At 48.8% G+C, this 26,068-nt stretch overlaps 1 protein-coding gene across 1 annotated transcript in view; it reads right to left on the minus strand.

The window, feature by feature from the left end:
* The window catches only part of KCNK10 (potassium two pore domain channel subfamily K member 10), a 142,564-nt gene that overhangs the window by 22,418 nt on the left and 94,078 nt on the right, over positions 1 to 26,068 (minus strand). The window contains exon 4 of the mRNA XM_065941041.1: positions 16,749 to 16,909. Coding sequence (XP_065797113.1) covers positions 16,749 to 16,909 — 161 coding nt within the window. The remainder of the gene's footprint in view (positions 1 to 16,748; positions 16,910 to 26,068) is intronic.

Genomic DNA, 26,068 nt, shown 5'->3' on the forward strand with positions numbered 1-26,068 from the left:
CTTCTTCCCCTTCTTCCCTGGAGGAAAGGTTGACAAGCCTCCAAAGGGAAGGTGGGAGAGGAAGACACCTACTGGACACACAGAATCAAAGGGCTAGGGACGACTGAGGCTTTGTTTTAAAGAGCGGCAGAGGCAAGAAGCAGACAGCGATGTCAGGAAAAGGAGGAAAGGCAAAAAGGAATCGGTGCTGACGCTGCCAGCACACCATATGGCGCTTAGATGGCACGCATTTTGCTTCAGATGTTGATGTTTGCTTTCTTGTTAGTTTTGGTGCCAACGCTGTTACCATCCTTGACAAAATTCATTTTGAAAAAAAAATCGCATAGAAGCTTCTGTGCTATCCTTAAAAATCATACATAAATTCTTTTGCTTTTTTTTTTTTAACTGCATGCTCAAGATTCCTGTTTCTAAGTGTTCAAACTAAAGTGCAAAGCGTTGATCGAATTGCACGGGAAGACCCCGGTAACTGATACGAGATGCCAATCACATTCTTCTGTATCTGTTCAACCATGAGACAGAAGCGAGGTGGGGGAGCGTGGACGGGGAGACAGCCAAACATGAATAATAGCAATCTAACATGAGCCCTTCAGCCATTCCCCGGCTCAGGTAGAAATAGTGTTGATGTTGTTTGCAGCAAAGTTCACTTCTGCCAAGGACTGGAAAGAAACTAACCCAAGGAGCGTTGCTCAGTCTAAGTGGGGCCCTGGTAGCAAGAACGCAGCCTCTGAGCGGCAGCGCAGCAGAATCCGTCTTCCAGGGGGTCCCCAGTTGACATTTGAGGAGCCAAGTATCTTTGGGGAGGAAAGTCTTGGAACTGTTTGATGCTTTATAAAAAATACATACAGGCCTGAGTGTCCTAGATCTAGTAAGAGCATGTGCAAGTAAAGAGGCAACCAACGTGTAACTGACATAGATTCATTTTCCTCCTTTGACTTTCTTTTCACCCGCATCTCTCCATGTTCCGTGGTGGGATACCATGGACACATCTGCCTAAGCAGCTGCAACTAGTGAAAGGCACAGCCTCCCCCCTCGCTCGGATGAACAGCAGGAGCTCGCTCAGACCTTCTGGATTCTTCCTTTGCCGGTTCATGCCCAGTACATCTTTTCCTCCAAAGGAAATAACTGATGCCTGGCGCTCTGTCCCAGGCCCAGCTCCTCCTGTCCATCAGAGTCCCTTTGTCTGTCACTGCTCATCCGCTTGCTTCCCCAGCCCCACCCACCTGCACGTCCATCCCTCAAAGGGTAGCACTGAAGGCCACCTTAGTAAGTGTCCCTTCTTCAGTCGGGTTCGCTGGGGCCACTGCATAGCCTGCACATGGTGGGTGTGTGGAAAGGACTCTGTTTGTTTCTCTTTCCAATTCACCATCAATGTGTACTTACTGAATGCCTCTAAAGCACTTCCCAGGTGGCTGAGTGGTAAAGAAGCCACCTGCCAATGCAGAAGATGCAGGTTCGATCCCTGGGTTTGGGAAGATCCCCTGGAGAAAGAAACGGCAACCCACTCCGAATCTGCCTGCAATGCAGGAGACCCAGGCTCAATCCCCGGGTCAGGAAGATGCCCTGGAGAAAGAAATAGCCACCCACTCCAGTATTCTTGCCTAGAGAATCCCATGGACAGAGGAGCCTGGTGGGCCACAGTCCATGGGGTTGCAAAGAGTTGGACAAGACTGAGTGACTATGCAGCAAAGCACTTAGCACTCAGCAGGTGCCAGAGGCAGAGAGAGCAAGAAAGGCAGAGGAGGACTCCCTGGCAGCCCAGTGGTTAGAACTCTGTGCTACCAGTGCAGGGCACCTGGGTTCAATCCCTGGTTAGGAAGCAAAGATCCCACCAAAAAAAAAAAAAAAAGAGGAAAAGTAAAAGAAAGGCAGAGTATCCCTTAGCTTCAAAGCCGTTATGTTTTAATTAGAGAGAATAATCCATCAGCCACATAAGACAGGTGCATCACTGAAGGCGCGTGATGTCAGACACGCAAGCTGGAATTCACCAGGCCCCACCCTGAGCTCCCGAAGCTAAATAGTTAGTAACATGTACTCGGTGCTGCCCAGATGCCAGGCATCGCTCTCATGCGTCAGCTAAGTGCCCAAAGCAGTGGCTCCTGTTTTTAATCTCCATTTTTCAGACAAGGAACCTGAGGCACCGCCCGGGGTCACACGGCTGGTAAATGACAGCTCAAGGCTCATGCCCTGAGGCTGAATGACTTCCAAGGCCGTTTGCCCGGCCCTGGCCTCATGATGGACACTGGTCTTCATCACGTCTGTTTCCTCCTTGGGAGAAGGGACTGTCTTTACTGCCGTGCGGAGAACGCAGGAGGCCTTATTTCACTACTGATTAGGCAGCTGACCTGGGGAGGGGTATGAAGGAGCGGGCACAGTGGGCAGCTGGAGGCTGAATCCCTGTGAGGTGAAGGCGAGGCTTTCAGAGCGGCAGGGCCAGGCAGAAACCAGGCGTCTGCAGCCCGCAGGGGCCCAGGCGGGCGGGCCAGGGCCGGGGTGCAGGGTGGGAACACGCCCGGGGATGGAGACTCGGCCGGAGGGCGGGGGGCAGGTGGGAGGGAGGCGGGCGGGGCCCAGGCTGTCCACTCTGTCCCCCGTCAGACAAGGACGGCCCGGAGCGGCCCAGACTGAAGGGGACGGCCAGCACGTCAGCACGGTTGTGTCTGTGGCCTATAGAAGTTAACGAAAAAGGAAAGAGCGAGGGCTGGTGAAGATGCGTAGCAGCTGGAAGCCTTCTGCATCGCTGGCGGGAAGGGAACGGAGTGCAGCTCCTCGCAAAATAAAACACAGAATTCCCATGCGGTCCGGCCAGCCCATCCCTGGTGTACACCCAAAGGAATTAAAAACAGGGCATTGAACGGATACTTGCACATCCACAGGCAAAGGGGCATTATTCCCAACTGTTGAAAGGTCAAGCAACCCAAGAGTCCATCAACAGACGGATGACTGGATAAGCAGAACGTGGTCCATATCTACAGGGGGACACATTCAGCCTCAAAAAGGAAGGTGAGGCTGACGCACGTGAACCACATGACGTTAAGTGAAATAAACCAGTCAGGAAAGTACCGGGCGATTCCCTCGTGGGTTTCTAGAGCAGCCAAATTCATAGAGAAAGAAAGTGCAGTAGAGGCTGCCGGGGGTGGGGAGGAGGAGGAGCTACTCTTCAACGGGCAGAGTTTCAGTTACAGGAGAGACGGATGGTGACGATGACTGTACAACAGGGTGACTGCACTTAATGCCAACAAACTGGCCGTTAAAAATGGTTAAAATGGGGGACTTCCCCTCTGGCCCAGCAGTTAAGACTCTGAGCTTCCCCAGCATGGGGCGTGGGTTCAAACCCTGGTTGGGGAACTAAGATCCCCCTAATGTCATGTGGTGTGGCTGATAAAATTTTTTTTAATTAATTTTAAAAAATGGTTAACATGGCAAATTTTATATTATATATATTTTACCACAATAGAACAAAACAGACATAAAGAAAAAGTTGAAGCAGGCTCTAAAGAATCCAACATACTCTTGGGGTCACCTTAAATGAAAAGAGACCTTCTTTGAAACAGTGACTACGGCCAGGACAGAACTGTTAATTCCATAGAAATATGCTGATCTGAAAAGACAGGGTTACTCTCTACTTTTGTAGTCAGCTTTTCTGATGATGGGAATCCCTTGTAAACATTAAAAAAAAAATCCTCAATTCCCACACATTAATAGGACATTAGGTGCCACTGATTATGAAAACATATAAAGAAAAAAAAGGAACTATGAATCCAGGAATCATATTTATAAACGAACTTAAGTCAATTACTGATGATTACCCGATTTCCTGGTGACGGTAAAGAATCTGCCTGCAAAGCAGGAGACCAAGGCTCAATCCTTGGGGTGGGAAGATACCCTGGAGAAGGGATAGGCTACCCACTCCAGTATTGTTGGGCTTCCCTGGTGGTTCAGCTGGTAAAGAATCCACCTGGGTTTGATCCCTGGATTGAGAAGATCCCCTGGAGAAGGGCATGGCAACCCACTCTAGCATTCTTGCCTGGAGAGTCTCCAGGGACCGAGGAGCCTAGTAGGCTACAGTCCATGGGGACACAAAGACTCAGACACGATGAGCGACTAACACTTTCACTTTCTTTTTCACCCCTCTGCATACATTTGGGAAAAGGCAGTATGTGTATAAAGGACACATATTCTATCTGGGCTTCCCAGGTAGCTCAGTTGGTAAAGAACCTGCTTACAATGCAGGAGACCCCAGTTCAATTCCTGGGTCGGGAAGATCCCCTGGAGAAGAGAGGCTGCCCACTCCAGCACTCTGGCCTGGAGAATCTCCATGGACAGAGGAGCCTGGTGGGCTGCAGTCCACGGGGTCGCAAAGAGGCGGACACGACTGAGCGACTGAGCCCAGCATTGTTCTCTCTACCAACAACGCTGGATGCGAGGAGAGATTCAGAGAACCACCACCCACAGCGTGAGAACCACGGCTCTGTCTTAACAGGAGACTAAACTCAGCAGTAAACTTTCAAGATACAGTGCAAAATCATTAAGGCAAAATGCTACGACGCATAAACACAGCTCTTCTCAGCAAATGCCAATAAAAATTCAAAGTGTTTTCTCCCCCAAAATACAAAATGTACTTCCTCTAACAAGAATGTACGTTTCCTGGGCTCCATCAATTCGGGCAATTCCCTTTCTTCCTCAAAGCCACCAGAGCCTGCTCAGCAGGGGGACCATACCATAGCTAGCATGCTGTCACCCCCAAGGGATCAGCCCCTTTGGGGTCAAGGTTCAGAGCGCTGGCACACCTCTCAGTAATGATGCATCCTAAACACTCTCCCTTTCCTAAAACAAGAAGTTCAAAAGCGGCTTGGAACTTATCAGTGACCACTGACATACCCGTCACAGGCCACACACCCTACTCTGCACTGGGCAGACTCAGGCCAACCATGGCATCCCTCAGTTTTTAGGAGCCTAGTTTGTCAGAGACCCTGATGCTGTGAAAGATCGAAGGCAGAAGGAGAAGAGGGCAACAGAGGATGAGATGGTTGGATGGCATCATCGATTCGATGGACATGAACTTGGGCAGACTCCAGGAGGTGGTGAGGGACAGGGAAGCCTGAGTGCTGCAGCCCACGGGGTCGCAGAGTCAGACACGGCTTGGTGACTGAACAACAACTTGTCAGAAGCTATTCTCGAATGTTTTATTACTTGCTTGGTTCACAGAACTAGCATGAGGCTAAGCATAAAAGAAAAACGGTGTTTTTTTAATACTGATAAATGTAATATCAAAAAAGAGGAGAATTCTATAAAAGGGTAAAGGATTATTATTCTATTGTATGAGTGTCCTCCAAAGACCCAAACCATCCTGTGAGAATTGGTGATGAAGGGTCAACATGGGAAGGCATCCACCTATTAGGCTGGTTTTATGATACTAATGAAAATATGAGTACTAATAAAACTCTTGGATTAAATTCATAACGCAGAAGTGCCTGGAAGTTTTAAAAACCAGTTACCATACACACTAAGGCACTACTGGACTGTCAGTAGTTTCAAACTGCAAAGACAGAAAATGTTTTCTTGGGACTTTCCTGGTGGCCCAGAGGTTAAGACTCCATGCGTCCAATTCAGGGGGCCCAGGTTTGATCCCTGGCTGGGGAACTAGGATCCTGCATGCTGCGTGACTTGGCCAAGAAAATAAGCAAATAATAAAATGTTTCCTTCTGAAAATCCCTGGGATTCTAGGAAGCGACCATCTCTTTCATGGGTGAGACCCAGCAGGTAAGGAATACCCATATAAATGTTCCAGAGAATTTCCTCGGTTGGAGGGTGGTTTAGGAAGAGCTTTTTCCACCACTTTCCTGGAGTTTGTCCTTGTTGTTTACTCACTAAGTCGTGTCTGATTCTTTAGCGACCCCATAGACTGTAGCCCACCAGGCTCCTCTGTCCATGGGATTCTCCAGGCAAGAATATTGGAGTGGCTTGCCATTTCCCTCTCCAGGGAGTGTTCCCAAACCAGGGATCGAATCCATGTCTCCTGCGGGTCCTGCATTGGCGGGCGGATTCTTTACCACTGAGCCATCGGGGAAGCCCTTCCATGAGTTTAAGACTGAGTCAAATCCCCAGTGGGAACTGAAATCTTGACATTAATGCCCTCAAGCTCCAGGTTGTCAAAACCACTGAGGCAATCTGATGAATCCAGAAAAAGGAGAGTTGCCTTAGGAAGACAAGACCATCTGCCAAGACGCTGGGCTTAGAGCTGCATGTTCCTCTTCCTGCCAACATCGAGTGGGTTCCACACAGTACAGAAATGAATGGAAGCATGGAGAACGCAGTCTGCCTGGCAACTCCACTCGCGGAGGTGGGCCCAGGTCAGTCAGCCACCAGGACGGTTCAAGGCCCTCTCCTCCAAGCTCACCTTCACATCAGTCACACAGCAGACACGAGCAAGGGGGCTTCGGCCCTAGATTAATCTGCAGGAGAAGAGAACGCCAAGCAAGAGGTGTCTGGCAATAAACAGCCAGATTCAGGAGCTAGAGCCAGTGCAGAGAGAAAAATCTGAGGCTACAGTCCAATTCAAAGTGTCCACAGATGAGATAAAGTTGGAAAACCAAAACCCTTTTTGATTGCAGATAAAGACAGGGCCAATATCAGCTTTTTTTCTCAACTAGCCATCTTTGTGTGTCCCCAGGTCTTACTAAAGCTTTCATGGAAGACTCGTCTGAACCACCAGACACTACCCCTACCTTACAAGAGAAAGAGGGAAGGAGGGGTGGTGGGAAAACAGTCTACACGTGCTCGTTGGGACGGGGGATTTTGTTTGGAATCTCTGCTGCCACTTATGGACTGAGTGATCTCGCAGCGCTCACAGAACCAGTTCAAGCTTTCCAATCTCATAATTAGGAAGGTAAGAATGGTCCCTTGAGAGCTTCAGTTCAGTTCAGTCGCTCAGTCATGTCCGACTCTTGGCGACCCCAGGAACTGCAGCACGCCAGACCTCCCTGTCCATCACCAACTCCTGGAGCTTGCTCAAACTCATGTCCATCAAGTCAGTGGTGCCATCCAGCCATCTCATCTTCTGTCATCCCCTTCTCCTCCTGCCTTCAATCTTTACCACATCAGGGTCTTTTCCAGTGAGTAAGTTCTTCGCATCAGGTGGCCAAAGTATTGCAGCTTCAGCATCAGTTCTTCCAATGAATATTCAGGACTGATCTCCTTTAGGATGGACTGGTTGGATCTCCTTGCAGTCCAAGGGACTCTCAAGAGTCTTCTCCAACACCACGTTTCAAAAGCATCACTTCTTCGGCGCTCAGCTTTCTTTATAGTCCAACTCTCACATCCATACATGACCACTGGAGAAACCATAGCGCTTACTTTGAAATCTTGAGAGCATACTCTAGGTAAAGCCCACAACCCAGGGTCCAGCATACAGTAAATCCCCAAAACACACGTGCATCTTATCTCCAGACTTCCATACTGAGTCCCACAATACTCAGCTTGCCTCAACCTAATCCCACTGGACAAATGACAAGTCTCCCTACAAAGATCCCTGCATACAGAAGTCTGTAAGTGAATGCCCATCCCAAAGCAGCAGTCAGATTCCCAGAAGCTTCCAGTGATCAAAGTTTGCCAGAAAGACAAACAGACTCGGTTAAAGCTACCTTTAAAATGTTTAAAAGGCAAACATTATCCAGGCAGTATTTTAAGTAGTTATACTTTAGGCAATTTGATAGTCTTGTTGTTTTAGGAAACTGTGAAGATGCATTTTAAAGGCCATTAAAATATTCATCTCAGATGGCAATAGGAGACACCCAAGGGACATTGGCAGGTTATAAAAGATTGACAAGAAAGAGGAAAAAATCATACATTAGATTAATCCCCAGTGGGCTAGCTAGAGATAGTACTGAGATGGTTTGCCTGCTGAAGAATAGTGGAACCAACTATCTTTGGGTTTATCATCAGAATCAGGCCTTCAGGCATGTTCCCTTATTAGCTAGAATGATCTTATTTCTGGGCTTCCCAGATGGTGCCAGTGCTAAAGAGCCTACCTGCCAAGCAGGAGACCTGGGTTCAATCCCTGGGTGGAGAAGACCCCCTGGAGGAGGGCATGGCAACCCACTCCAGTATTCTTGCCTGGAGAATCCCATGGACAGAGGAGCCCGGCAGGCTATAGCACTTGGGGTCTCAAAGAGTCAGACATGACTCAGCACACAGACAACAATCTCATGTCCAGAGTATAGAGTTTCTAAAGCCCTCTTTAAGGACCCATCTGAGAGAAGAGAATTCTGAATGGTAACAGCACTCGCCGTGAAGAACCAGACAGGACCATGACTGGAGACCCCAGAGCTCGTGTGGAAGATTCAGCCAGGGGGCCAGGACATGCCCCTTGGGACCTGTGGCACAATTGAGCCCTTAAACCCCAGCAGACTCAAGGTTCTTAGCTGGGACAGTTTTGCTCTCGAGGAGACATTTAATACTGTCTGGAGACATTTTTGGCTCTCATATCAGAAACACGGATGATGCTGGCATCTAGTGAGGCCAGGGGAGCTGCTGAACAACCCACCATGCACAGGGCAGGTGTCAGGACAATTTCCAGCCCAAAATGTCCACAGAGCTGAGGCTGAGGAAGACTGCATCAGAGGAAGGGAGAGAAGAAGGACCATCATGGACAAGGGCGTTCCTGGTGGCTCAGCCAGTAAGGAATGCAATGCGGGAGACCTGGGTTCAATCCCTGGGTTGGGAAGCTCCCCTGGAGAAGCGAACGACTACCCACTCCAGTATTCTGGCCTGAAGAATTCCACAGACTCTACAGACCATGGGGTTGGAAAGAGTCGGCCCCGACTGAGCGACTTTCACTTTCTTCCATCGTGGACAAACTTCATCACGGCGTCATTAAGAGATGCTGTGTAGTCTGTTTGGTGGATGTCACTTACATAGTTCATCCCAAGTGAACATCAGGGACAATACTCTTAAATGAATTCAGCTGTTCTGAACCTAATTAAGAAAGCTTTAAAAATATATGCCTTCTGCGCATTTAAAAACCATTACCAGCATTTCCCCAGTTGCTCAGTGGTAGAATCTACCCGTTAATGCAGGAGACACTGGTTCGATCCGAAGTCCGGAAAGATCCTACATGCCTCAGAGCAACTAAGCCCGTGAGCCACAGCTACTGAGCCCACATGCTCTGGAGCCCCTGCTCTGCAGCGGGAGAAGCCACCGCAATGAGAAGCCCGGGCACCGCAGCTGAGAGCAGCCCTGCTCGCCACAGCTAGAGATAAAGCCCATGCAGCAGTGAAGACCTAGGGCAGCCATAAGCAAATAAATAAATCTCAAAAAACATTTACCTCCCATCCCCTTCCAGCCCCTTAGGAAAAGTAGGAAAGCAAACTGTTCACATTAAAACCAGGGTCTTCTCTCTGATCAAAATCCATGTAACAGGTGGCTCAGATGGTAAAGACTCTGCCTGCAATGTGGGAGACCTAGCTTCAATCCCTACGTTGGGAAGATCCCCTGGAGGAGGGCTTGGCAACCCACTCCAGTATTCTTGCCTGGAGAAGCCCATGGGCAGAGGAGCCTGGCGGGCTGCAGTCCACAGGGTCACAAAGAGTCAGACACGACTGGGCGACTAAGCGCCCGTGTGACATTAGTCCCACTGGGTTATTTCTCAGACTGCACTAGGTACACGGTATGCAGTAGTACAGGCGTGCCACAGAGGCAGACAGACACACGTTCACACACACCCCCACACACCGTCAGGCACTCTCAGCCCACCATCTGGCCCTCCCCCGCTCCCCTGACTATTTAGGCAAGATGCTGGTGCGCATGACTAGTATCCCAGTGACCTTCATCAGAGATGCTAAGAGCTGGAAATCATAGTTGAAGCCACAGAGCTGAGAATAACATGCAGTTCCCAAAACAAGAGCTTTTATCTTCTTGAAATAATAATTATTTTGCTAACCCCACTGCTGTGGGGACTAGCTCAAAGACACCCTGTGAGAAAGAGAAGCCAAAGGTGTCTTTCAAAACCCTTCCTTGATTCATGCCAGGCACGAGGCAGAGGTCTCTGGAGCCCTTGGCTTTCATCACCAGTCCCTTTCTCCAACCCAAAGTGACTAATTCGCCCACAAATTGAACGTCATTACCAGACTGAGACTGTCATCACCCTGTCTTAAGCATTTGGTGGGTTCTAAAGTCCTCAAGTTATCACCGCATTGATAAGCCTAGGATAACATGTTATTTGTCAGCTACACCCAAGCTCCTTTGGTTCCAAAGACAAATAAACATTTCTGCTGCTTCCTTGGGAGGGAAAGGCCAAAGAAGAAGCAAAGTGTCCCTTGTTTTAGAGGTGCTATCGGAAAGCGTGTGGATCAGCCAGATGAAAAGAGGCAGCTGCTCTTTACCAGAGGCAAAGTCCAACTCAGAGCAAGAAAATGAGACCCAGTCCAAAATGTGACCAAGTTTCCTATCGCATCCTATCACGTGACAGTCAGCCCAGCCCAGCAAGAGCCAGCCCACAGCGGGGAAGGGAGAGGCCGCCCACTTCCAAAAGCTGCTTTGGAACCAAGGTCAGCCCTGCTCAATCCCAAGTAATTATCCTTCCTTGCTAACTGGTCAGATTTCTGGCTGGAAACGTAGGAAGAAATACTTCCACTCTGTATGTTGTTTAGTCGATAAGTCATGGCTGACTCTTTTGCAACTCCATGGACTGTAGCCCATCAGGCTCCTCTGTCCCTGGGATTCTCCAGGCAAGAATACTGGAGTGAGTTGCCATTTCCTTCTCCAGGGGATATTTCCAGCCCAGAGATGGAACCCATGTCTCCTTTGGCATTGGCAGGTGGCTTCTTTACCGCTGAGCCGCCAGGCTTTCCTTATGTTATATAAATATTTACAAATCATCCCAAGTCCAGGCTCACTCACTCAACTCTGTGTGGTTTTAGGCAAGGCACTTAACAAATCATGGGCTCCACCTTTGTTGGATGCAATATGAGCATCACTAGAGATGTGGTCCCCAAAGAGAGAGCCTAGGTCATCTGCGTCTAAATCCCAGGGATGCTGTTACCCTACAGGGCCCTACAGGGAATCTGCACATGACATGACTCATCAATTTACCCACCCCCTCGCCTTCCTGAAGATCAAACAGTGCATTCCAGGCCCTCTTCCACATGGGTGCGCAGGGTGGCTTGTTCAAGCCAGTGGGTTGTGACTGGAGGCCAAAGCTGTGGTGAGCAATGTCATGTCTGTTTCCCTAAAAAAAAACCCCTCACGTCTGGAGAAATGCCCAGGCAGCAGAAGCCTCGGTGGGGGTAAGAGTAAGCTGGTGATGTTTGTGGCCATCGTACGTAAACTAACCTCCTCTGACAGAGTCAAAGAGCTTCCCAGGTGGCTCAGTGGTAAAGAATCTGCTTGCAATGCAGGAGACATGGGTTCGATCCCTGGGTCAGGAAGATCCCCTGGAGAAGGAAATGGCAACCCACTCCAGTTGGACACGACTGAGCTGATCGACTTCACTTTCACTTTCCAGGCACAAGGCTCCTAACACCCCTGGAATTTCCTGAGAGCTGTAAAGCTTCTTTTATTATGTTAATGAAGGGGTTTTGGGGTCCTCTAAGGATGGGAGTTGGTTACCAGGGAGACCAGGAACCAACCAGGAAGAGAGGGCTGAACTTTCAGCCACACCCCCACTGCACCCCCAACCGCTAATTTCCAGAGGGGCTGGGAGAGGGACTGGAAATTGAATCAATCGCCAATGGGCAACGACTGAATCAGTCACACCCATGGGAGATGAAACCGCCATAAAAATCCCGGGTTGGTAAACCAGACACTCCACATGCCAGCAGGCCAGGCCCCAGACCCCCTGGGGAGGCGCTACTGGGTCTGGACCTTGCACTGGGTACCACTCTGTCTCACTTTTGATCCACACCCTTAAATACCCCTGGTGATGAAGCAGAAGTCTAGTGAGTACGCTGGTCTCCTGAGTTCTCTGAGCCACTTTAACAAACGGACTGAACCCAAGGAGAAGGAAGGGGTGGGGGGAACGTCTGATGCATGAACCTCCACTCATCAGAAGCATACGAACAAGCTGACTCGCCATTGGCCCCTAAGGCGGAGAGCAGGCCTGTGGGACCTGATGCTAACTCCAGGTAGACAGGGCCAGACTTGGGCTGAATTGTAAGACGCCGGACTGGTGTCAGAGAATTCCACGTGGGGGGAAATCCACGCTCTCGAACTCGCACCAGAATCCTTCGCGTGTTACTGGGAAGGGGATGCCTGAAGCCTGAACCAACCTCGCTCCAGGCTTCCCGCCGGGTGAGCTGTGTCGAATGTTTAACCCTCTGTAAATCAGCACAGGGGCAAGGGCCATTTTCCTGGCCCAGCGGACTCGGCAGGAGGGACCGAGTCCCCTCGCCCGGCAGGCTCGGCAGAAAGGACTGAGTTCCCTCAGCTCAGCCCCTTTTTTCTCTTATTTGAAACCGTCTTCAAAGGTTTCTTTTGTCTGAAACCTTCCCTCGAGGGAACTGCACTCAGCTTTGCTCTCTCTGGTGTGGCAAGTAGAGCAGACCCTGCCCTCACCAGGGAGGCCTGTGGACCGAAGCCCAAGACGGCGTGGGGCGGGGTCTCTAAACCGGCCGCAGCCGCAGCACCCTGAGCCCCAGAACCCGGACCAGGGTGGGCGAGCACTCCCACGACGCTCAGTTGGCCTTAAGGGATGAGGGGAGAGGTCCCATCTCTCATCTAACCCTGGGCTTCTCCGGTGGCTCAGACGGCAAGGCATCTGCCTGCAGCGCAGGAGACCCGGCGTTCGATCCCTGGGTTGGGAGGAGCCGCTGGAGAAGGGAATGGCCCCCTCCAGTACTCCTGCCTGAAGAATCCCATGGACAGAGACGCCTGGCGGGCTGCAGTCCACGGGGCCACAGAGAGGAGGACATAACCGAGCACCTAACACACACACACCTCTAATCCCATGAGCTCTTAGTCCACACTGCCTTCTCCAGCTGACAGGAGAGTGCAGAGGGGAAGTCACTGAGATAGAAGAGGGGTTCCACGCTGTCCTCAAAGAGGAGGGGCCCTGTGCCAAGGAGTGTATGCCACCTCGAAGGTGAGACTGGCCCCCACCCTGTGACCAGCATGGAAACTGGACTCTCAGTGCTACAACCACAGGGAACCTATTCTTTGCCAAGATCTGGGTGAGTGTGGAAGCAGATTCTTCCCCAGACCGCGAACCCAGCCTGGTCGACGCTCTGACTTTTTAGCCTCTGATGTCCTGACCGAGAACCTTGGCCAAGCCCGCCTGATGCCTTACCTACGCAACAATGATGTAATAAACCAGGGCTGCCTGAAGTGTCTACATTGGTGCTAATTCGCTACGCAGCAATACAAAGCTACTAGAGCATGGAAATCCTTCCAAATCAGGGTGAGAGTGGTTAGTAAGTCCTTCTGGCACCAAAGCTAAAACTACATTCTCTGATGAGCTTATTAGCAAGAAAGCTGGCCTTTTAATCTGCATCTGACTTCTGTATCTATTTCTCAATTAGTTCATCACTCCAGAGGGGAAAAAAAGAGTTTTCATTTATTCACCCCGTAAAACCCCCAACAGTCAGATATTTAAGAACGCTTTCGGCATTTCTACATGATATTAATACAATAACCCTCAACAGTTCTTTAAAATGAGGCTCAGACCTGGGATGGGATAAAAGAATTCAAACCGTGTCACCTCAGAATCCAGGCGCCTAGAGCGTATATTTTACCTTTACTCCACTAAAAATCCTCTGTTCCCAAGAGCTGAGAGAACGCATACCAGGTGAAGGAAAAGACTAAATCACGGAGCAAGTGAAAAGTAAATAAATCATCCTCGGGGGAACCAAACATTCACAACCCCAAGCTTAGTTGGTTTATGCAATTTTCAGTTCTCAGAATAGGGCTTCCCTGGTGGCTCAGACGGCAAAGAATCAGCCTGCAGTTCAGGAGACCCAGGTTCCATCCCCGGGCTGGGAAGATCCCCTGGAGAAACAAATGGCTACCCGCTCCAGTGGTCCTGCCTGGGAAACTCCACGGACCGAGGAGCCTGGCGGACGGCAGTCCACGGGGCTGCAAGGACTCAGACAGGGCTGAGCAACCAGCACTTGCACTTTTCAAGAGTAAGTGGCCTTTTAGATGTAGTTCAAATGAACAGCCAAGAGCCTTGAGACTTTCTACCAAAACTGCACACAGCAAGCAAACTGCAGCAGAGCCGCTTGTTTGTAGGTTGGGGAAGTGTGCCCATAGTCCTGGAACTCAGACACCCCTCCACAGCCACTTCCAACGTTCTGCAAAGGCGTGCATCGTGCGCTGGAAATCAGTGATGCACTGCCGGCTCCTTCCTGAACGACTCCCGATCTTTGATGGCACCGCAAGGAAGGGAGCGGGCCATCAGCATAAAATGAAACGTGCAATTCTGAAGGCTCTGTCCCAGAGCCCTGGTAATGATCCATTTGAGACGCAGCTCTAAGGGCAAGGAGAACCGTCCTCTCTACTTGCAGTAAGAAATTCATTAAGGCAACAAAGTCCCCAAGTTCAGGAGCAGATGCCGTCAAAATGATTGCAACCTCTTCCCTCATTTAGAATACAGTTTCCAAATTTTATTTTTGCTAAGGGGGAATTTCGAAAGCTTGTAGTCTGATCCTTCCTTTCCACAAATAAACTCAGATCTAGAGAAGCGATATAAAAATAAAAACGCCAGATCAGACATTTCTCCACTTGAATTCTGTTCTTCTGAGTGCTCAAACCACCAGATTCATTTTTCTCTAACTCAGAAGCCATCAGGCCATGGCTAACAGGCTCCCTCTGAGAAGTTAGAAAAAACAGCCCTTGGAGACAAGTTTGCCATGTCTGGTGTAGGGGGACCTAAGCATCTGATGGTTTCCATGGTGACCACAGAGCCCAGCTGCACACTCTAATGAGGCTGGCTGGCCAGCCAGCAATTCGGAGCAAAGGTTGTGGAAGGTTCCAATAAGACCCCCCATGTCACCGAGCCACTCATGAAATTCTAATGGGTGGCCTGCTTGCCAACAAGTGCCCCCTTCAGGAGACAGACATTCAGCAGCACCGAACTCTGTGTCCGGCCCTGTGCCAAGCTCTTTTCCATACGTTATTTCATTTCACCATCACCAAGACCTTACGAAGTGAATTCGAATTTCACCTTATTTTGCCGATGAGTTAGCTGAGGCAGGGGCTTCCGCGGTGGCTCAGTGGTAAAGAATTTGCCTGCACTGCAAGAGACACGGGTTTGATCCCTGGGTCTGGAAGATCCCCTGGAGGAGGGCATGGCAATCCACTCGAGTATTCTTGCCTGGAGAATCCCCATGGACAGAGGAGTCTGGCAGGCTGCAGTCGATGGGGTGGCAGAGTCAGACACGACTTAAGCGAGTTAGCAAGCACACATGCAAACTGAGTCAGCTCGCCCGAAGTCCCTGAGCTTACAGAAGGCATCCCCAAGCCAACTCTAGCGCCTCCTTCCTCCACTCAACTCAATGAGAATTTATGAAACTGCTTGAGGGGCGCACTCCCTTAATTCCTCTAAAGAGAAGTTTATGTCATGATTTCTTGTCTCACAGGGGAAAACAAGCACAGCCTTAGAACTGACCACTGGCCTATTTCTGCCCATCATTTCCAGATTCTGAAAAAGAGCTCAAATTGTCATTCTTAAATACGAAGCCATCATAAGAAATAATTCCCTGAAGGAAGTTTGAAAGACTTGAGAATTAGGTAAAGAGATGAGAAAGAGAGCAAAAATGATCTTACTGCTAAACAAAACAAGTGTTCTGTTAAATTTTATGATTGGGTGTGAGCTAAAGGGCATTGGAAAGCCCAGTCCAATCACTCCACATGCCTGTCACTGATACCAGGAACGCCACCTCTAGTAAACAAACCCCTCACACTGAGATTTTTGTCCCTTGTTTCAAGGTGAGTATTCTCAAAAAGAAAAGCTCACGAAGGCAAAAGCAATCATTAACACCTTAGTATGAGTTAGTATGTGAGCGGACTATTGCTGAGGGAGCACTCAGCTGTGGGAGAAGAGAGAGGAAGGGGCCGTGAGGAGACAGATACAAAGCACAAAGCAATGTCCGGAAATTGCAGGCATCTGGAAGAGGTCTTAGAAGCCAGGATCAGCCTAGAGATGCTGGGCTTGGAAATAAACCAGAGAGAAGGAGCTCCAATAACAAAATGGACGGGCTTATAATTCTCTACTTCGTTGCCAGGCTTCCCGGGGGCACAGCAGTAAAGAATCTGTCTGCCAATGCAGGAGGCGCAGGAGACACGGGTTTGATCCCTGGGTCAGGAAGATCCCCTGGAGGAGGAAATGGCGACCCACTCCAATACTCTTGCCTGGAGAATCCCAGGGACAGAGGAGCCTGGCGGGCTACAGCCCGTGGGGTTACAAAGAGTCGGACACAACTAAACGACTGAACACCACCTTACTGCCAATACACTAAAAAACACATCTTCCTTCTTTAATAAGAAGTTGTGTATGCCACATGTCTCCAAAATATGTGTTGGAAAATCCACACTTAACCCTCTTGTGTTCTGATTCCAGGGAGACTGACAAGAGACAAGAATTAGGAACCGTACCTGTGACTACCAAGGGTCAAAATAAAAAAATATGACCACAACATTGAATTATCCCATTCAAAGTGAGAATGACACCATAAAACCCTGGTAATTTCTTCTGGATCCTTCCAGGCTAAAGCCAATTGGATCACAGAGGTTAGGGCTTAAACAGACGCAGTACTCACTCGAAAGACCTTCTCCACTCTTGCAATGCTTTTCCCAAAGATGGTTCCAAGTTGGTCTCCAATTCCAGCCAATAAGAAACCAAAGAGTGGAATTCCAAAGATGGCATATAAAATACAAAAGATTTTGCCTCCTTCAGTGCTTGGAGCAATATTCCCATACCCTGGTGAGAAATATTAAAAAGAGAGAGGGAGAGTGGTGAAGCGGCAGAGAAATTAGAGAACTGAACCAAAGAACCTGACTTCCTAAAGGGCTTCTTCATCCCCACCCTGAACTTCATGAGTTTTAGGAGAGCTCCATTCTAAAAGCCCTACAAAATTTAGAACATCGTTGCATTGCATCTCTTCTTTCTCTCCATATACAGTTTCAAGAGGGTCCAGGTTTCCAGGATCTGATAAGATGACATGCATTTCATTAGATGACATTTTAGGAGATCTGTGGTCATCTAGACCTGCAATTCTGCTGGGAAATGGTACCACCCAATTCAGAAACATCAGACATCTTCAGCGTGTCTGGTTTAGGGACACTGAGCACCTGAGGAGGGTTTAGCATTACTTTTTTAGATTTGAAAAGAGCTTCTCCTATCCAGCCTCGTCCCAGGGCCATCCCCTCCACGGGCCAGACTGTGGCTGTCTCCAGCATTTGCCTTCTTAGGGTGATGGGTGTTCCACATGAAGGAGGATGGGTGGTCTAGGATGAACTCAGAAAGGACCCCTGGATCATACAGGCCTGCCTGGAGAAGCCTGGAGACAGTCAGGAGTGGAGGAGGAGGGGCCGCGTGCTCCTTCTCACATGGACCGGGATGCTGAGCTTGGCCTGGGTCTCTTTTTCTCTTTCCTGGGAATTCCATGCCATCTGAGTCCTGCCCGCCCTGACCCACCCACTTCTTGCACCAGGAATCCAAGGATTCTTGAATTCAGGTGTGAAATTAAGGTTTGGTGGTGGAATGGATGTGTAAATCCTCTAATAGCAGATCTATTAGCTTGTTGTTTCAAACAATGCTTCAAAAACACCCTCATCCGCATTCTCGAGAGTTCTGCAGTTAGGTAAGTAACTAGTGAATGTTGGGCTTACTCTCTCTCACAGGACTGAAGACAGTGGTGCTGGAAAAAAAAGGCTTACAGCATTAACACACATTATACAGAGATGAGACTAAATTACTCGATAGTCACGCCAGTGAGTGTTGCATACACTAACTAGCGTCTAGCTAGTCACCTAACGTAACATTCTCTCACATAGAGCAGCTGAAGGGGGGCCTGTCTCTAAACCCACGCAGCAAGTGAGCTCTTGGGCTCATGGTAATTAGCATGCTGGGAATGGACAGAGGAAGGATGATGCTGACGGCCGGTCCGCCACTCAGCCTCCTGTGGGCCTGGAGGACTCACTCTTGCTTCCCCCCTTTGGGTGCCGAGTCACCTGGTTATTTTCCTTCTCAGTTTTCCAGTGAGAATCATTCAAACCTCTTATCACAAATTATCTAAATTATATAGCTTCTATTTTTTAAATGACTGTTCAGGCAAGCCTTCTAATCTTGCTTTTCTTTGACTCACCATGATTTTTATTTAATTGTGCAAAAAAAAAAAAGGCTCTCAGAACTTTTTTCGGGTGTTTTCAGGAACTTGGACAAAATCATTCTGTCAGCATTTCCCTCTGGAATAATCTGATTTACGTTAGCACAGCCCTGTGAAAAAGGAATAAAGGCGCCCAGTGAAGTGAAGTCGCTCAGTCGTGTCCAGCTCTTTGCAGCCCCATGCACAGCAGCCTGCAGCAGGCTCCTCCATCCGTGGGATTTTCCAGACAAGAGTACTGGAGTGGGCTGCCATTTCCTTCTCCAGGGAATCTTCCCGACCCAGGGATTGAACCCAGGTCTCCCGCACTGCAGGCAGACACTTTACAGTCTGAGCCACCGGGGAAGTCCTATAAAGGTGCCTATACAGCTCCAATTCCTGCAGGGTTATGGCGACACCTGGAAATATCCTGGTAATTTATGGAAACATTTATGGCTCTGGCTGACTGTCTCCCAATTACCTGATTACTGTCAAGGAAGCCGATTATCTTTTAGTTTGAATATCTCAGAAAGAAGGACATTACAGGCACAGGGAGACACACTGAGGCTTTGAACCCGCAGAACTGGCATCTTATTAGCCTTCACAAGTCCTGCACCCCTCCTACCAGCTTTTAGAGAGGATCCGCTCCACCGCTTGGATCAGGACGGTGCTCAGGGGACATTCCCATCATCTAAAGAGCCTGAGAGAAAAGCAGGAAGAGGAGGCTCCAATCCAACACCACTGCCTTCACCCGGTTATCCTCAGACTCATGTAACATCACCTAGTCTGGTTCTGCAGGAGTTCAAGGAAAATGTGGGGGAAACCAGTCAACCGTATGCTTCCAATGCAAAGTGTGAGCAGTGGGGATCTTATTACAGTGGGTGGGCTCCTTGTTCTGGGTTTCGAAGGCTAAAACGCTAAAACTAGAGCAAAGTTCTCAGGCGCTCAAAAAGTAATATACAAATGAGCCTTGAATAGGGGATACTTTGGCCACCTGATGCGAAGAGCTGACTCATTGGAAAAGACCCTGATGCTGGGAAAATTGAAGATAGGAGGAGAAGGGGACGACAGAGGATGAGATGGTTGGATGGCATCACCGACTCAGTGGACATGAGTTTGAGTAAACTCCAGGAGTTAGTGGTGGAAAGGGAGGCCTGGCGTGCTGCAGTCCATGGGGTTGCAAAGAGTCGGACACGACTGAGTGACTCAACTGAACTGAGAGGCTTCCCTGATGGCTCAGTTGGTTAAGAATCCGCCTGCAATGCAGGAGACCCCAGTTTGATTCCTGGGTTGGGAAGATCCCCTGGAGAAGGGATAGGCTACCCGCTCCAGTATTCTTTGGCTTCCCTGGTGGCTCAGATGGTAATGAATCTGCCTGCAATGAGGGAGACCTGGGTTCAATTCCCGGGTCGGGAAGATCTCCTTGAGAAGGGAACAGCTACCCACTCCAGTATTCTGGTCTGGAGAGTTCCATGAACTTATAGTCCATGGGGTCACAAAGAGTCAGACACAACAGAGCGACTTTCACTTTCAAGCCTTGAATAAGCCTCTTTAAGGCCATCACTTCACTTTGGATGTAAAGTAATTGCCATCTTTGAGTTATGCTGTATCTTGTGCGTGTATCTGTCTGTCTGTCTGTCTGTCTGTGTCCCCTGTCTCTGATGAACTATATGGAGAGGCTGTTCTCCAGTTTGACACTCAACGCTGTTACTCTAAGAAAATTCCAGAAGCTACTTTTTGGAATTTTGCTCTGAGGCAACAGGAAGGACACATTCCCGGATTTTTGCCTCTGTTTGTACTGGGCCCTCAAGACTCCCCTGCCCGTTCTTCCTGAAGACTTGATAGAACTTCGAAGTAAGGTGTCACGGGGCCTTAGAACTCAGGGAATTAAAATTCTATTCTGATCCTTCCACTTGCTAACTCAGCTCTTGGGCAATTTACCTTTCTGGCTTGCTTTCCTCGTCTGAATGAGGGGGCTATTAACAACACCTACCTTACAGCTTAAATGGCCACATGTGAAGCCTGAGCGCCCTTTGGAGATTAAATCTATGGTGAAACAGGTAGCCCAGAGCAAGCACTCGGTAAGGATCCGCAGCTATTACCTTGCCCTGGGTTTTCTGCGGGAAGGAATAACTTTGTGTCTCCAGCAAAACTAAGCCCCAGGAGAAAAGAGATAGCTGGTTCCTATTTTCTCTCCAAAAACTCCACTGTTCTCCCAGAGCCCTGAGACAACAGACACAATGCCTGTGCCCCAGGCCAGACTGGCTGGAAGGCACAGGGGGCCCACGGCGGGATTCGGGGTGCGGGTCCCTGGGCAGCAAAGGCTGGGGGGTGAGAAGCCATGGGTCAGGCAGACGGAGCCCAGAGCATCACAAGTGGACTTCCTAAGTGGAAGGCTCCAGGCGCCGTCACGAGCTGGCCTCTGGTGACGTCCGGCAGGAGACCAGCCTAGCGAGGACACCCTGTTGTGAATGAGAAAGCCCACGGCGGTGCTCAGCGCCAGGCACCCCCGGGCTGGAAAACAATCCGAGCCCTTCCTGAAGACAAGGCTGATGTTTACAGAGGACGCGGGCCTATGCAGCTCACACGGAACCCTCCCATTTGCTATTCACCTGCCAAAGTCAATCCTGGCCGAACCGCATGCTATTCAGCTCTGGGGTTTGGGTTAGAGCCGACGTTCTCAAGCCAGGCCGTGCGTTTATAGGTGCGTGGCAGTCACGCAGGGTCCCCCACTTCAAAGGGCCCCACTCGTGATTTAACACTCTGCTGTTGTCCTTTTGAGGGTCTTACTCCTGTTTTTGTTTTTTAACAAGAGACTGCATTTTCCTTTGACACTGGGCTTCGTGCCTTATGTAGCTGGTCCTGAGGAATAAAGTGGGGCTCTATGACTTACTAACCTTGAGATATTAGACACACTACTTAACGTCTCTGGGTCTCAGTCCTCTCCTTAGTAACATGAGGCAAATGAGAGTTAATGTGAAACTAAGTGAGATAATATATGTGGGGCACAGTTCCTGGCACCTACAGCTGGTGTTCAGTCATTCAGTCGTGTCCGACTCTGTGACCCCATGAACCACAGCACGCCAGGCCTCCCTGTCCATCACCAACTCCCAGAGTTTACCCAAACTCATGTCCATCGAGTCGCTGATGCCATCCAACCATCTCATCCTCTGTCGTCCCCTTCTCCTCCCGCCTTCAATCTTTCCCAGCATCAGGGTCTTTTCAAATGAGTCAGCTCTTCGCATCAGGTGGCCAAAGTATTGGAGCTTCAGCGTCAACATCAGTCCTTCCAATGAATATCAGGATTGGTTTCCTTAGTAGGAACTACTTGATTTCCTTAACATCCCAGTAAACGCTAGCCACAAGGACTGTTCTTTCCAAAGCCATAGGCCAAGCATCAACCCAAGTGCTGGCCAGGCGGAATAGGTGCCTTGGTACCTTGGCAGGGACAATACTTTGCTGCTGTTGTTGTTGTGCTGGGTCCTCGTTGCTGCGAATGGACTTTCTCTACTTACTGCAGATGGGGCTACTCTCTAGTTGCCATGCTAGGGCTTTTCGTTGCCAAGGCTTCTCCTGTTGCAGAGCACAGCCTCTAGGTGCTTGAGCCTCAGTAGTTGCAGCACGAGGCTCAGTACTTGTGATGCATGGACTTAGTTGCTCTGTGGTATGTGGTATCCTCCCGGACCGGGGACTGAACCCATGTCGCCTACATTCAGTTAGGTTCAGTTCAGTTGCTCAGTCGTGTCCGACTCTGTGACCCCATGGACCTCAGCACTCCAGGCTTCCGTGTCCATCACCAACTTCCACAGTTTACTCAAACCCATGTCCATTGAGTCGGTGATGCCGTCCAACCATCTCATCCTCTGTCGTCCCCTTCTCCTCCTGCCTTCAATCTTTCCCAGCATCAGTGTCTTTTCCAATTAGTCAGTTCTTCCCATCAGGTGATCAAAGTATTGGAGTTTCAGCTTCAGCATCAGTCCTTCCAATGAATATCAGGACTGACTTCCTTTAGGATGGACTGGTTGGATCTCCTTGCAGTCCAAGGGACTCTCAAGAGTCTTCTCCAACACCACAGTTCAAAAGCATCAATTCTTTGGTGCTCAGCTTTCTTTATAGTCCAACTCTCACATCCATACATGACTATAGGAACAAACCATAGCTTTGACTAGACGGACCTTTGTTGGCAAAATAATGTCTCTGCTTTTTAATATGCTGTCTGGGTTGGTCATAACTTTTCTTCCAAGGAGCAAGCGTCTTTGAATTTCATGGCTGCAGTCACATTGGCAGGTGGATTCTTATCCACTGTACCACCAGGGAAGTCTGACAACTCTTAATTGAGTTCCAGGTGAGGGACACAGTTACTGGTTACCATCTGGGACCTGAGGAGGGGCTTTCTAGGATGTGGGTCGAGTCAAGTGACCTAATCCAAAAATGCCTCAAATGGGGAATTTCCTGGGGGTCTAGTGGTTAGGACTCTGTGCTTTCCCTGCAGGGGACATGGATTTGATCCAAGGTCAAGGAAATAAGATCCCAAATGCTCAATGCAAGGACAAAAAAAAGAAAAGCTTCAAAGAGGAAATCTAATTGGATTCTAGAGCCGTTGGTGAGAACTCAAATCATTGTCTGCCCTTCCACAAATGATGTTTTGTGGGAAGAATCTGCACAGAGCTTCTTCGAGCTGAGGAAGAAGTATAGCTCCTGGAGACCCACCCGCACAGTCAACAACTGAGAATTAGTTATTCAGAAAGGGGACAGGGTGCAGGGTGACCTCAACAAGGACAGCAGTCTAGTCTTCTTCTGGCGTGACTCCGGGTTTGGAGAAGAGCCTGAACGTGTTGCCGCACATTTGTAGATCTTCCTGTACAGCTGAGCACAAGAAAACCTTGTCCAAAAAAAAACAGTGCTTTGATATCTTCAGATAAAAGGGACCTCTGTTACTGAGCAGTATCACTGCTTTTCAGGAAAAGACTATTATTCCTAAGATCTCTGTATACGCATTCTACATAATGAGCACATTTTTGTGTCTGAATAGCACATAACCTCACGTGGCTCAGGAGGGTCTTTCTGGAGAGCGATTTGGCAAGCCTTTAAAAGGTTCAGGCCCTCTGACAAGGCATCCCCTGGGGGATCTTGCCAAGAAAAGAAGCAGAGATGAAGATCGCCCTTCGAGAACAAAGATTTTCATTGTGATATCACACTATCACAGAAGTAAAAACCACTTAAGCCTGCAACAACATGTGATTACAGGGTTGATAATAGGTCCAACGGAACCCATCAAAGATTATGTTTTTCCAAAGAACCTTAGTAACATGGGGCAATGTTTACAGAATTACGTTCACATTATGTGAACTCAAGCAAGCACGCTAATGTGCGCATGTTTCCCAAGTAATGAAAAAGCTCCTCGGCTCCAACTGCCCTACTGCCTGAGTTCTCAATAATGGAAAATCTCTCAGGAAAAACAAGAAAAATAGCAGACTCTTAGCGTTCTTATAAGCCTTGCTACCATTTGTAATGAGTGAATTTGCCACTAAATAACTATGAGAAAACATCATCTCCTCACCTTATTATTCTTACTAATACTGTACTCCTGTTTTCTTTAGAAATTTCTAATGGTGTGACTTTCTAAAACCTTCCACCCTGCAGTCAAAATTTAGCCAACTAAATGGTGTTCAACTCACAACACATTATTTTTCAATTAAGGCAGAGAGTCGGGGCGAGGGCGGCGGGGGGAAGCGTTTTTTCCATTGAATAGAAAAGAACGCAATCCCTAATACGAACACTGAGCCGAGATCCTGAAGGGGGCTTGGGGTTTGGGTCGGCTTTTGTTTTTGTTTGTTTGTCTCCTGCTTGTTGTGCAGTGGTTTCCTGTTCAGGCTCCATCTTCCCTCGGCTTTGGGGAAGGTCCCGGGACTGCCCAGGTGTGACACAGTATCCATCTCCCCACTACAGAGGCAACAGCATCCCAGGTTGCCAGGACAGCAGCACCTGGAAACCTAGGGGCTTATCCAATAGGAATCTCCATCTAAGACTTGAAACCAAGAGCAAGGAGCCCGAAGGAGGAGGAGGCGGCAGCCGCAGTGGCCAGCAGGGTCCTGCCCGGGCTCTGAGATCAGAGGATGCCTAGTGGCCCTCTGTGATCTCTGAGCCCTAAGTGTGCATTTGTTAGGGTTTTTCATTAGGTGAGAGAAAATCCAATGCATGATAGACCCCAGCGCAGGGTATTTACACGTATTAACTCTCTTTGGGCAGCTTCGCCCCCAGCTCAGCGGCGGCAAGCGGGACCTCACTCATGGGTCCTCGTCTGTTACTCGGCTTCTTCACTATCAGCTGAACTCTAGGCAGATAAACCCCTCGAGGGAAGGAAATGAACGGCAGGGTCCTGGGCTTGCCTTTTTCCCGATTTACCTCCAGTAAGAAAAAGAAGTCAATTCCTCCAAAACTCACGCAAAAGCCCCTGCAGGAATCCACTCGCTTACTGGCCTAATCCAGAAATCCGTCTGTCTCTGAGCTCAGGACTGTGACCACACACATGCACATCGTTGAATTTCTTTTTTTATGGTTCTAATTTAATTTTAGTTTTTAAATTTAAGTATAGTTACTTATGAGTCTCCCCTGGTGGTTCAGACAGTCTGCCTACAATGTGGGAGACCCAGGTTCGATCCCTGGGTTGGGAAGATGCCCTGGAGAAGCAAATGGCAACCCACTCCAGTACTCTTGCCTGGAAAATCCCATGGACGAAGGAGCCTGGTGGGCTACAGTCCATGGGGTTGCAAGAAGTCGGACACGACTGAGTGACTTCACTTTGCTTTGCTTTTGCTATTGCTACTTATAAGGTGTTAATTTCTGCTGTATAGACAAGTGATTCAGTTATACATACACACATACATATACACACATTTTTTTAATATTCTTTTCCATTATGGTTTACCACAGCATCCTTCGTTGGATGCTATGGGATTGAGGACAAATATGACCTAATCCGGTCTGGAGTGTCTGAAAGGCTTCCAGGCCCCAGACTTATTAGCATAATGTATACCTCTACTGCTTGGAATAGTTGATCTTAATACACTTGCAGATTTGTAACTACAAACCTAGTATGCCAGAAATTATATTATGAGACTTTCTAAAAAGGAATGACAGTTCTCTCTCACTCCAAGTTTCCTTATCGCAAGTAACTTTCTTGATTGCAACAATGCAAATAATCATACAGGTTCTGAATGAACCTGTCTCTAAAACAACCCAGAGCTTCTGAAACTTGTTCCAACAGGAAGACAATCACCAAAGATGCATTCCCTCCAAAAAGGCATACCCTCCAACACCCACCTAATGTGTGGCTATGAAAAGTAGGGGGAAGGAAAAACCTCACAGAAGGCCTCAGAGAGCTATGAGATTTGGGAGATTTGAACTATGAGAGAGATTTCCTCCCACAGAATATAAACAAATGTTAATGCAAGAATCCTGCCACTGAGTACAGAAGAGTCTCCCTCTGTTTGGCCATCACTGCTATGAACTCGTGATGGTTGTGTGTGTCCCATTCTTCCGAATGAGAATTTTTATTGCAATGTGACTTCACTACTAAACGCGGACAAATAACTCCCAAACTCTTTTTCAGCAGAGCTGGGAGAGGTATGCGATCTACAGATTCCATCATACATGTCAGGGTTACCCAGAGAAGCTGAGATTGCAGAGGCAACATGGGAAAAAATATAGAGAAGAAGTACAGAGAATGATTTAAGGGCCCATTGGTGGCAAATCTCAGAAAGTGTTAGTAAAAA

The sequence above is a fragment of the Muntiacus reevesi genome, chromosome 7 (genome assembly GCF_963930625.1).
Source record: "Muntiacus reevesi chromosome 7, mMunRee1.1, whole genome shotgun sequence".
Classification (NCBI taxonomy): Eukaryota; Metazoa; Chordata; class Mammalia; order Artiodactyla; family Cervidae; genus Muntiacus; species Muntiacus reevesi.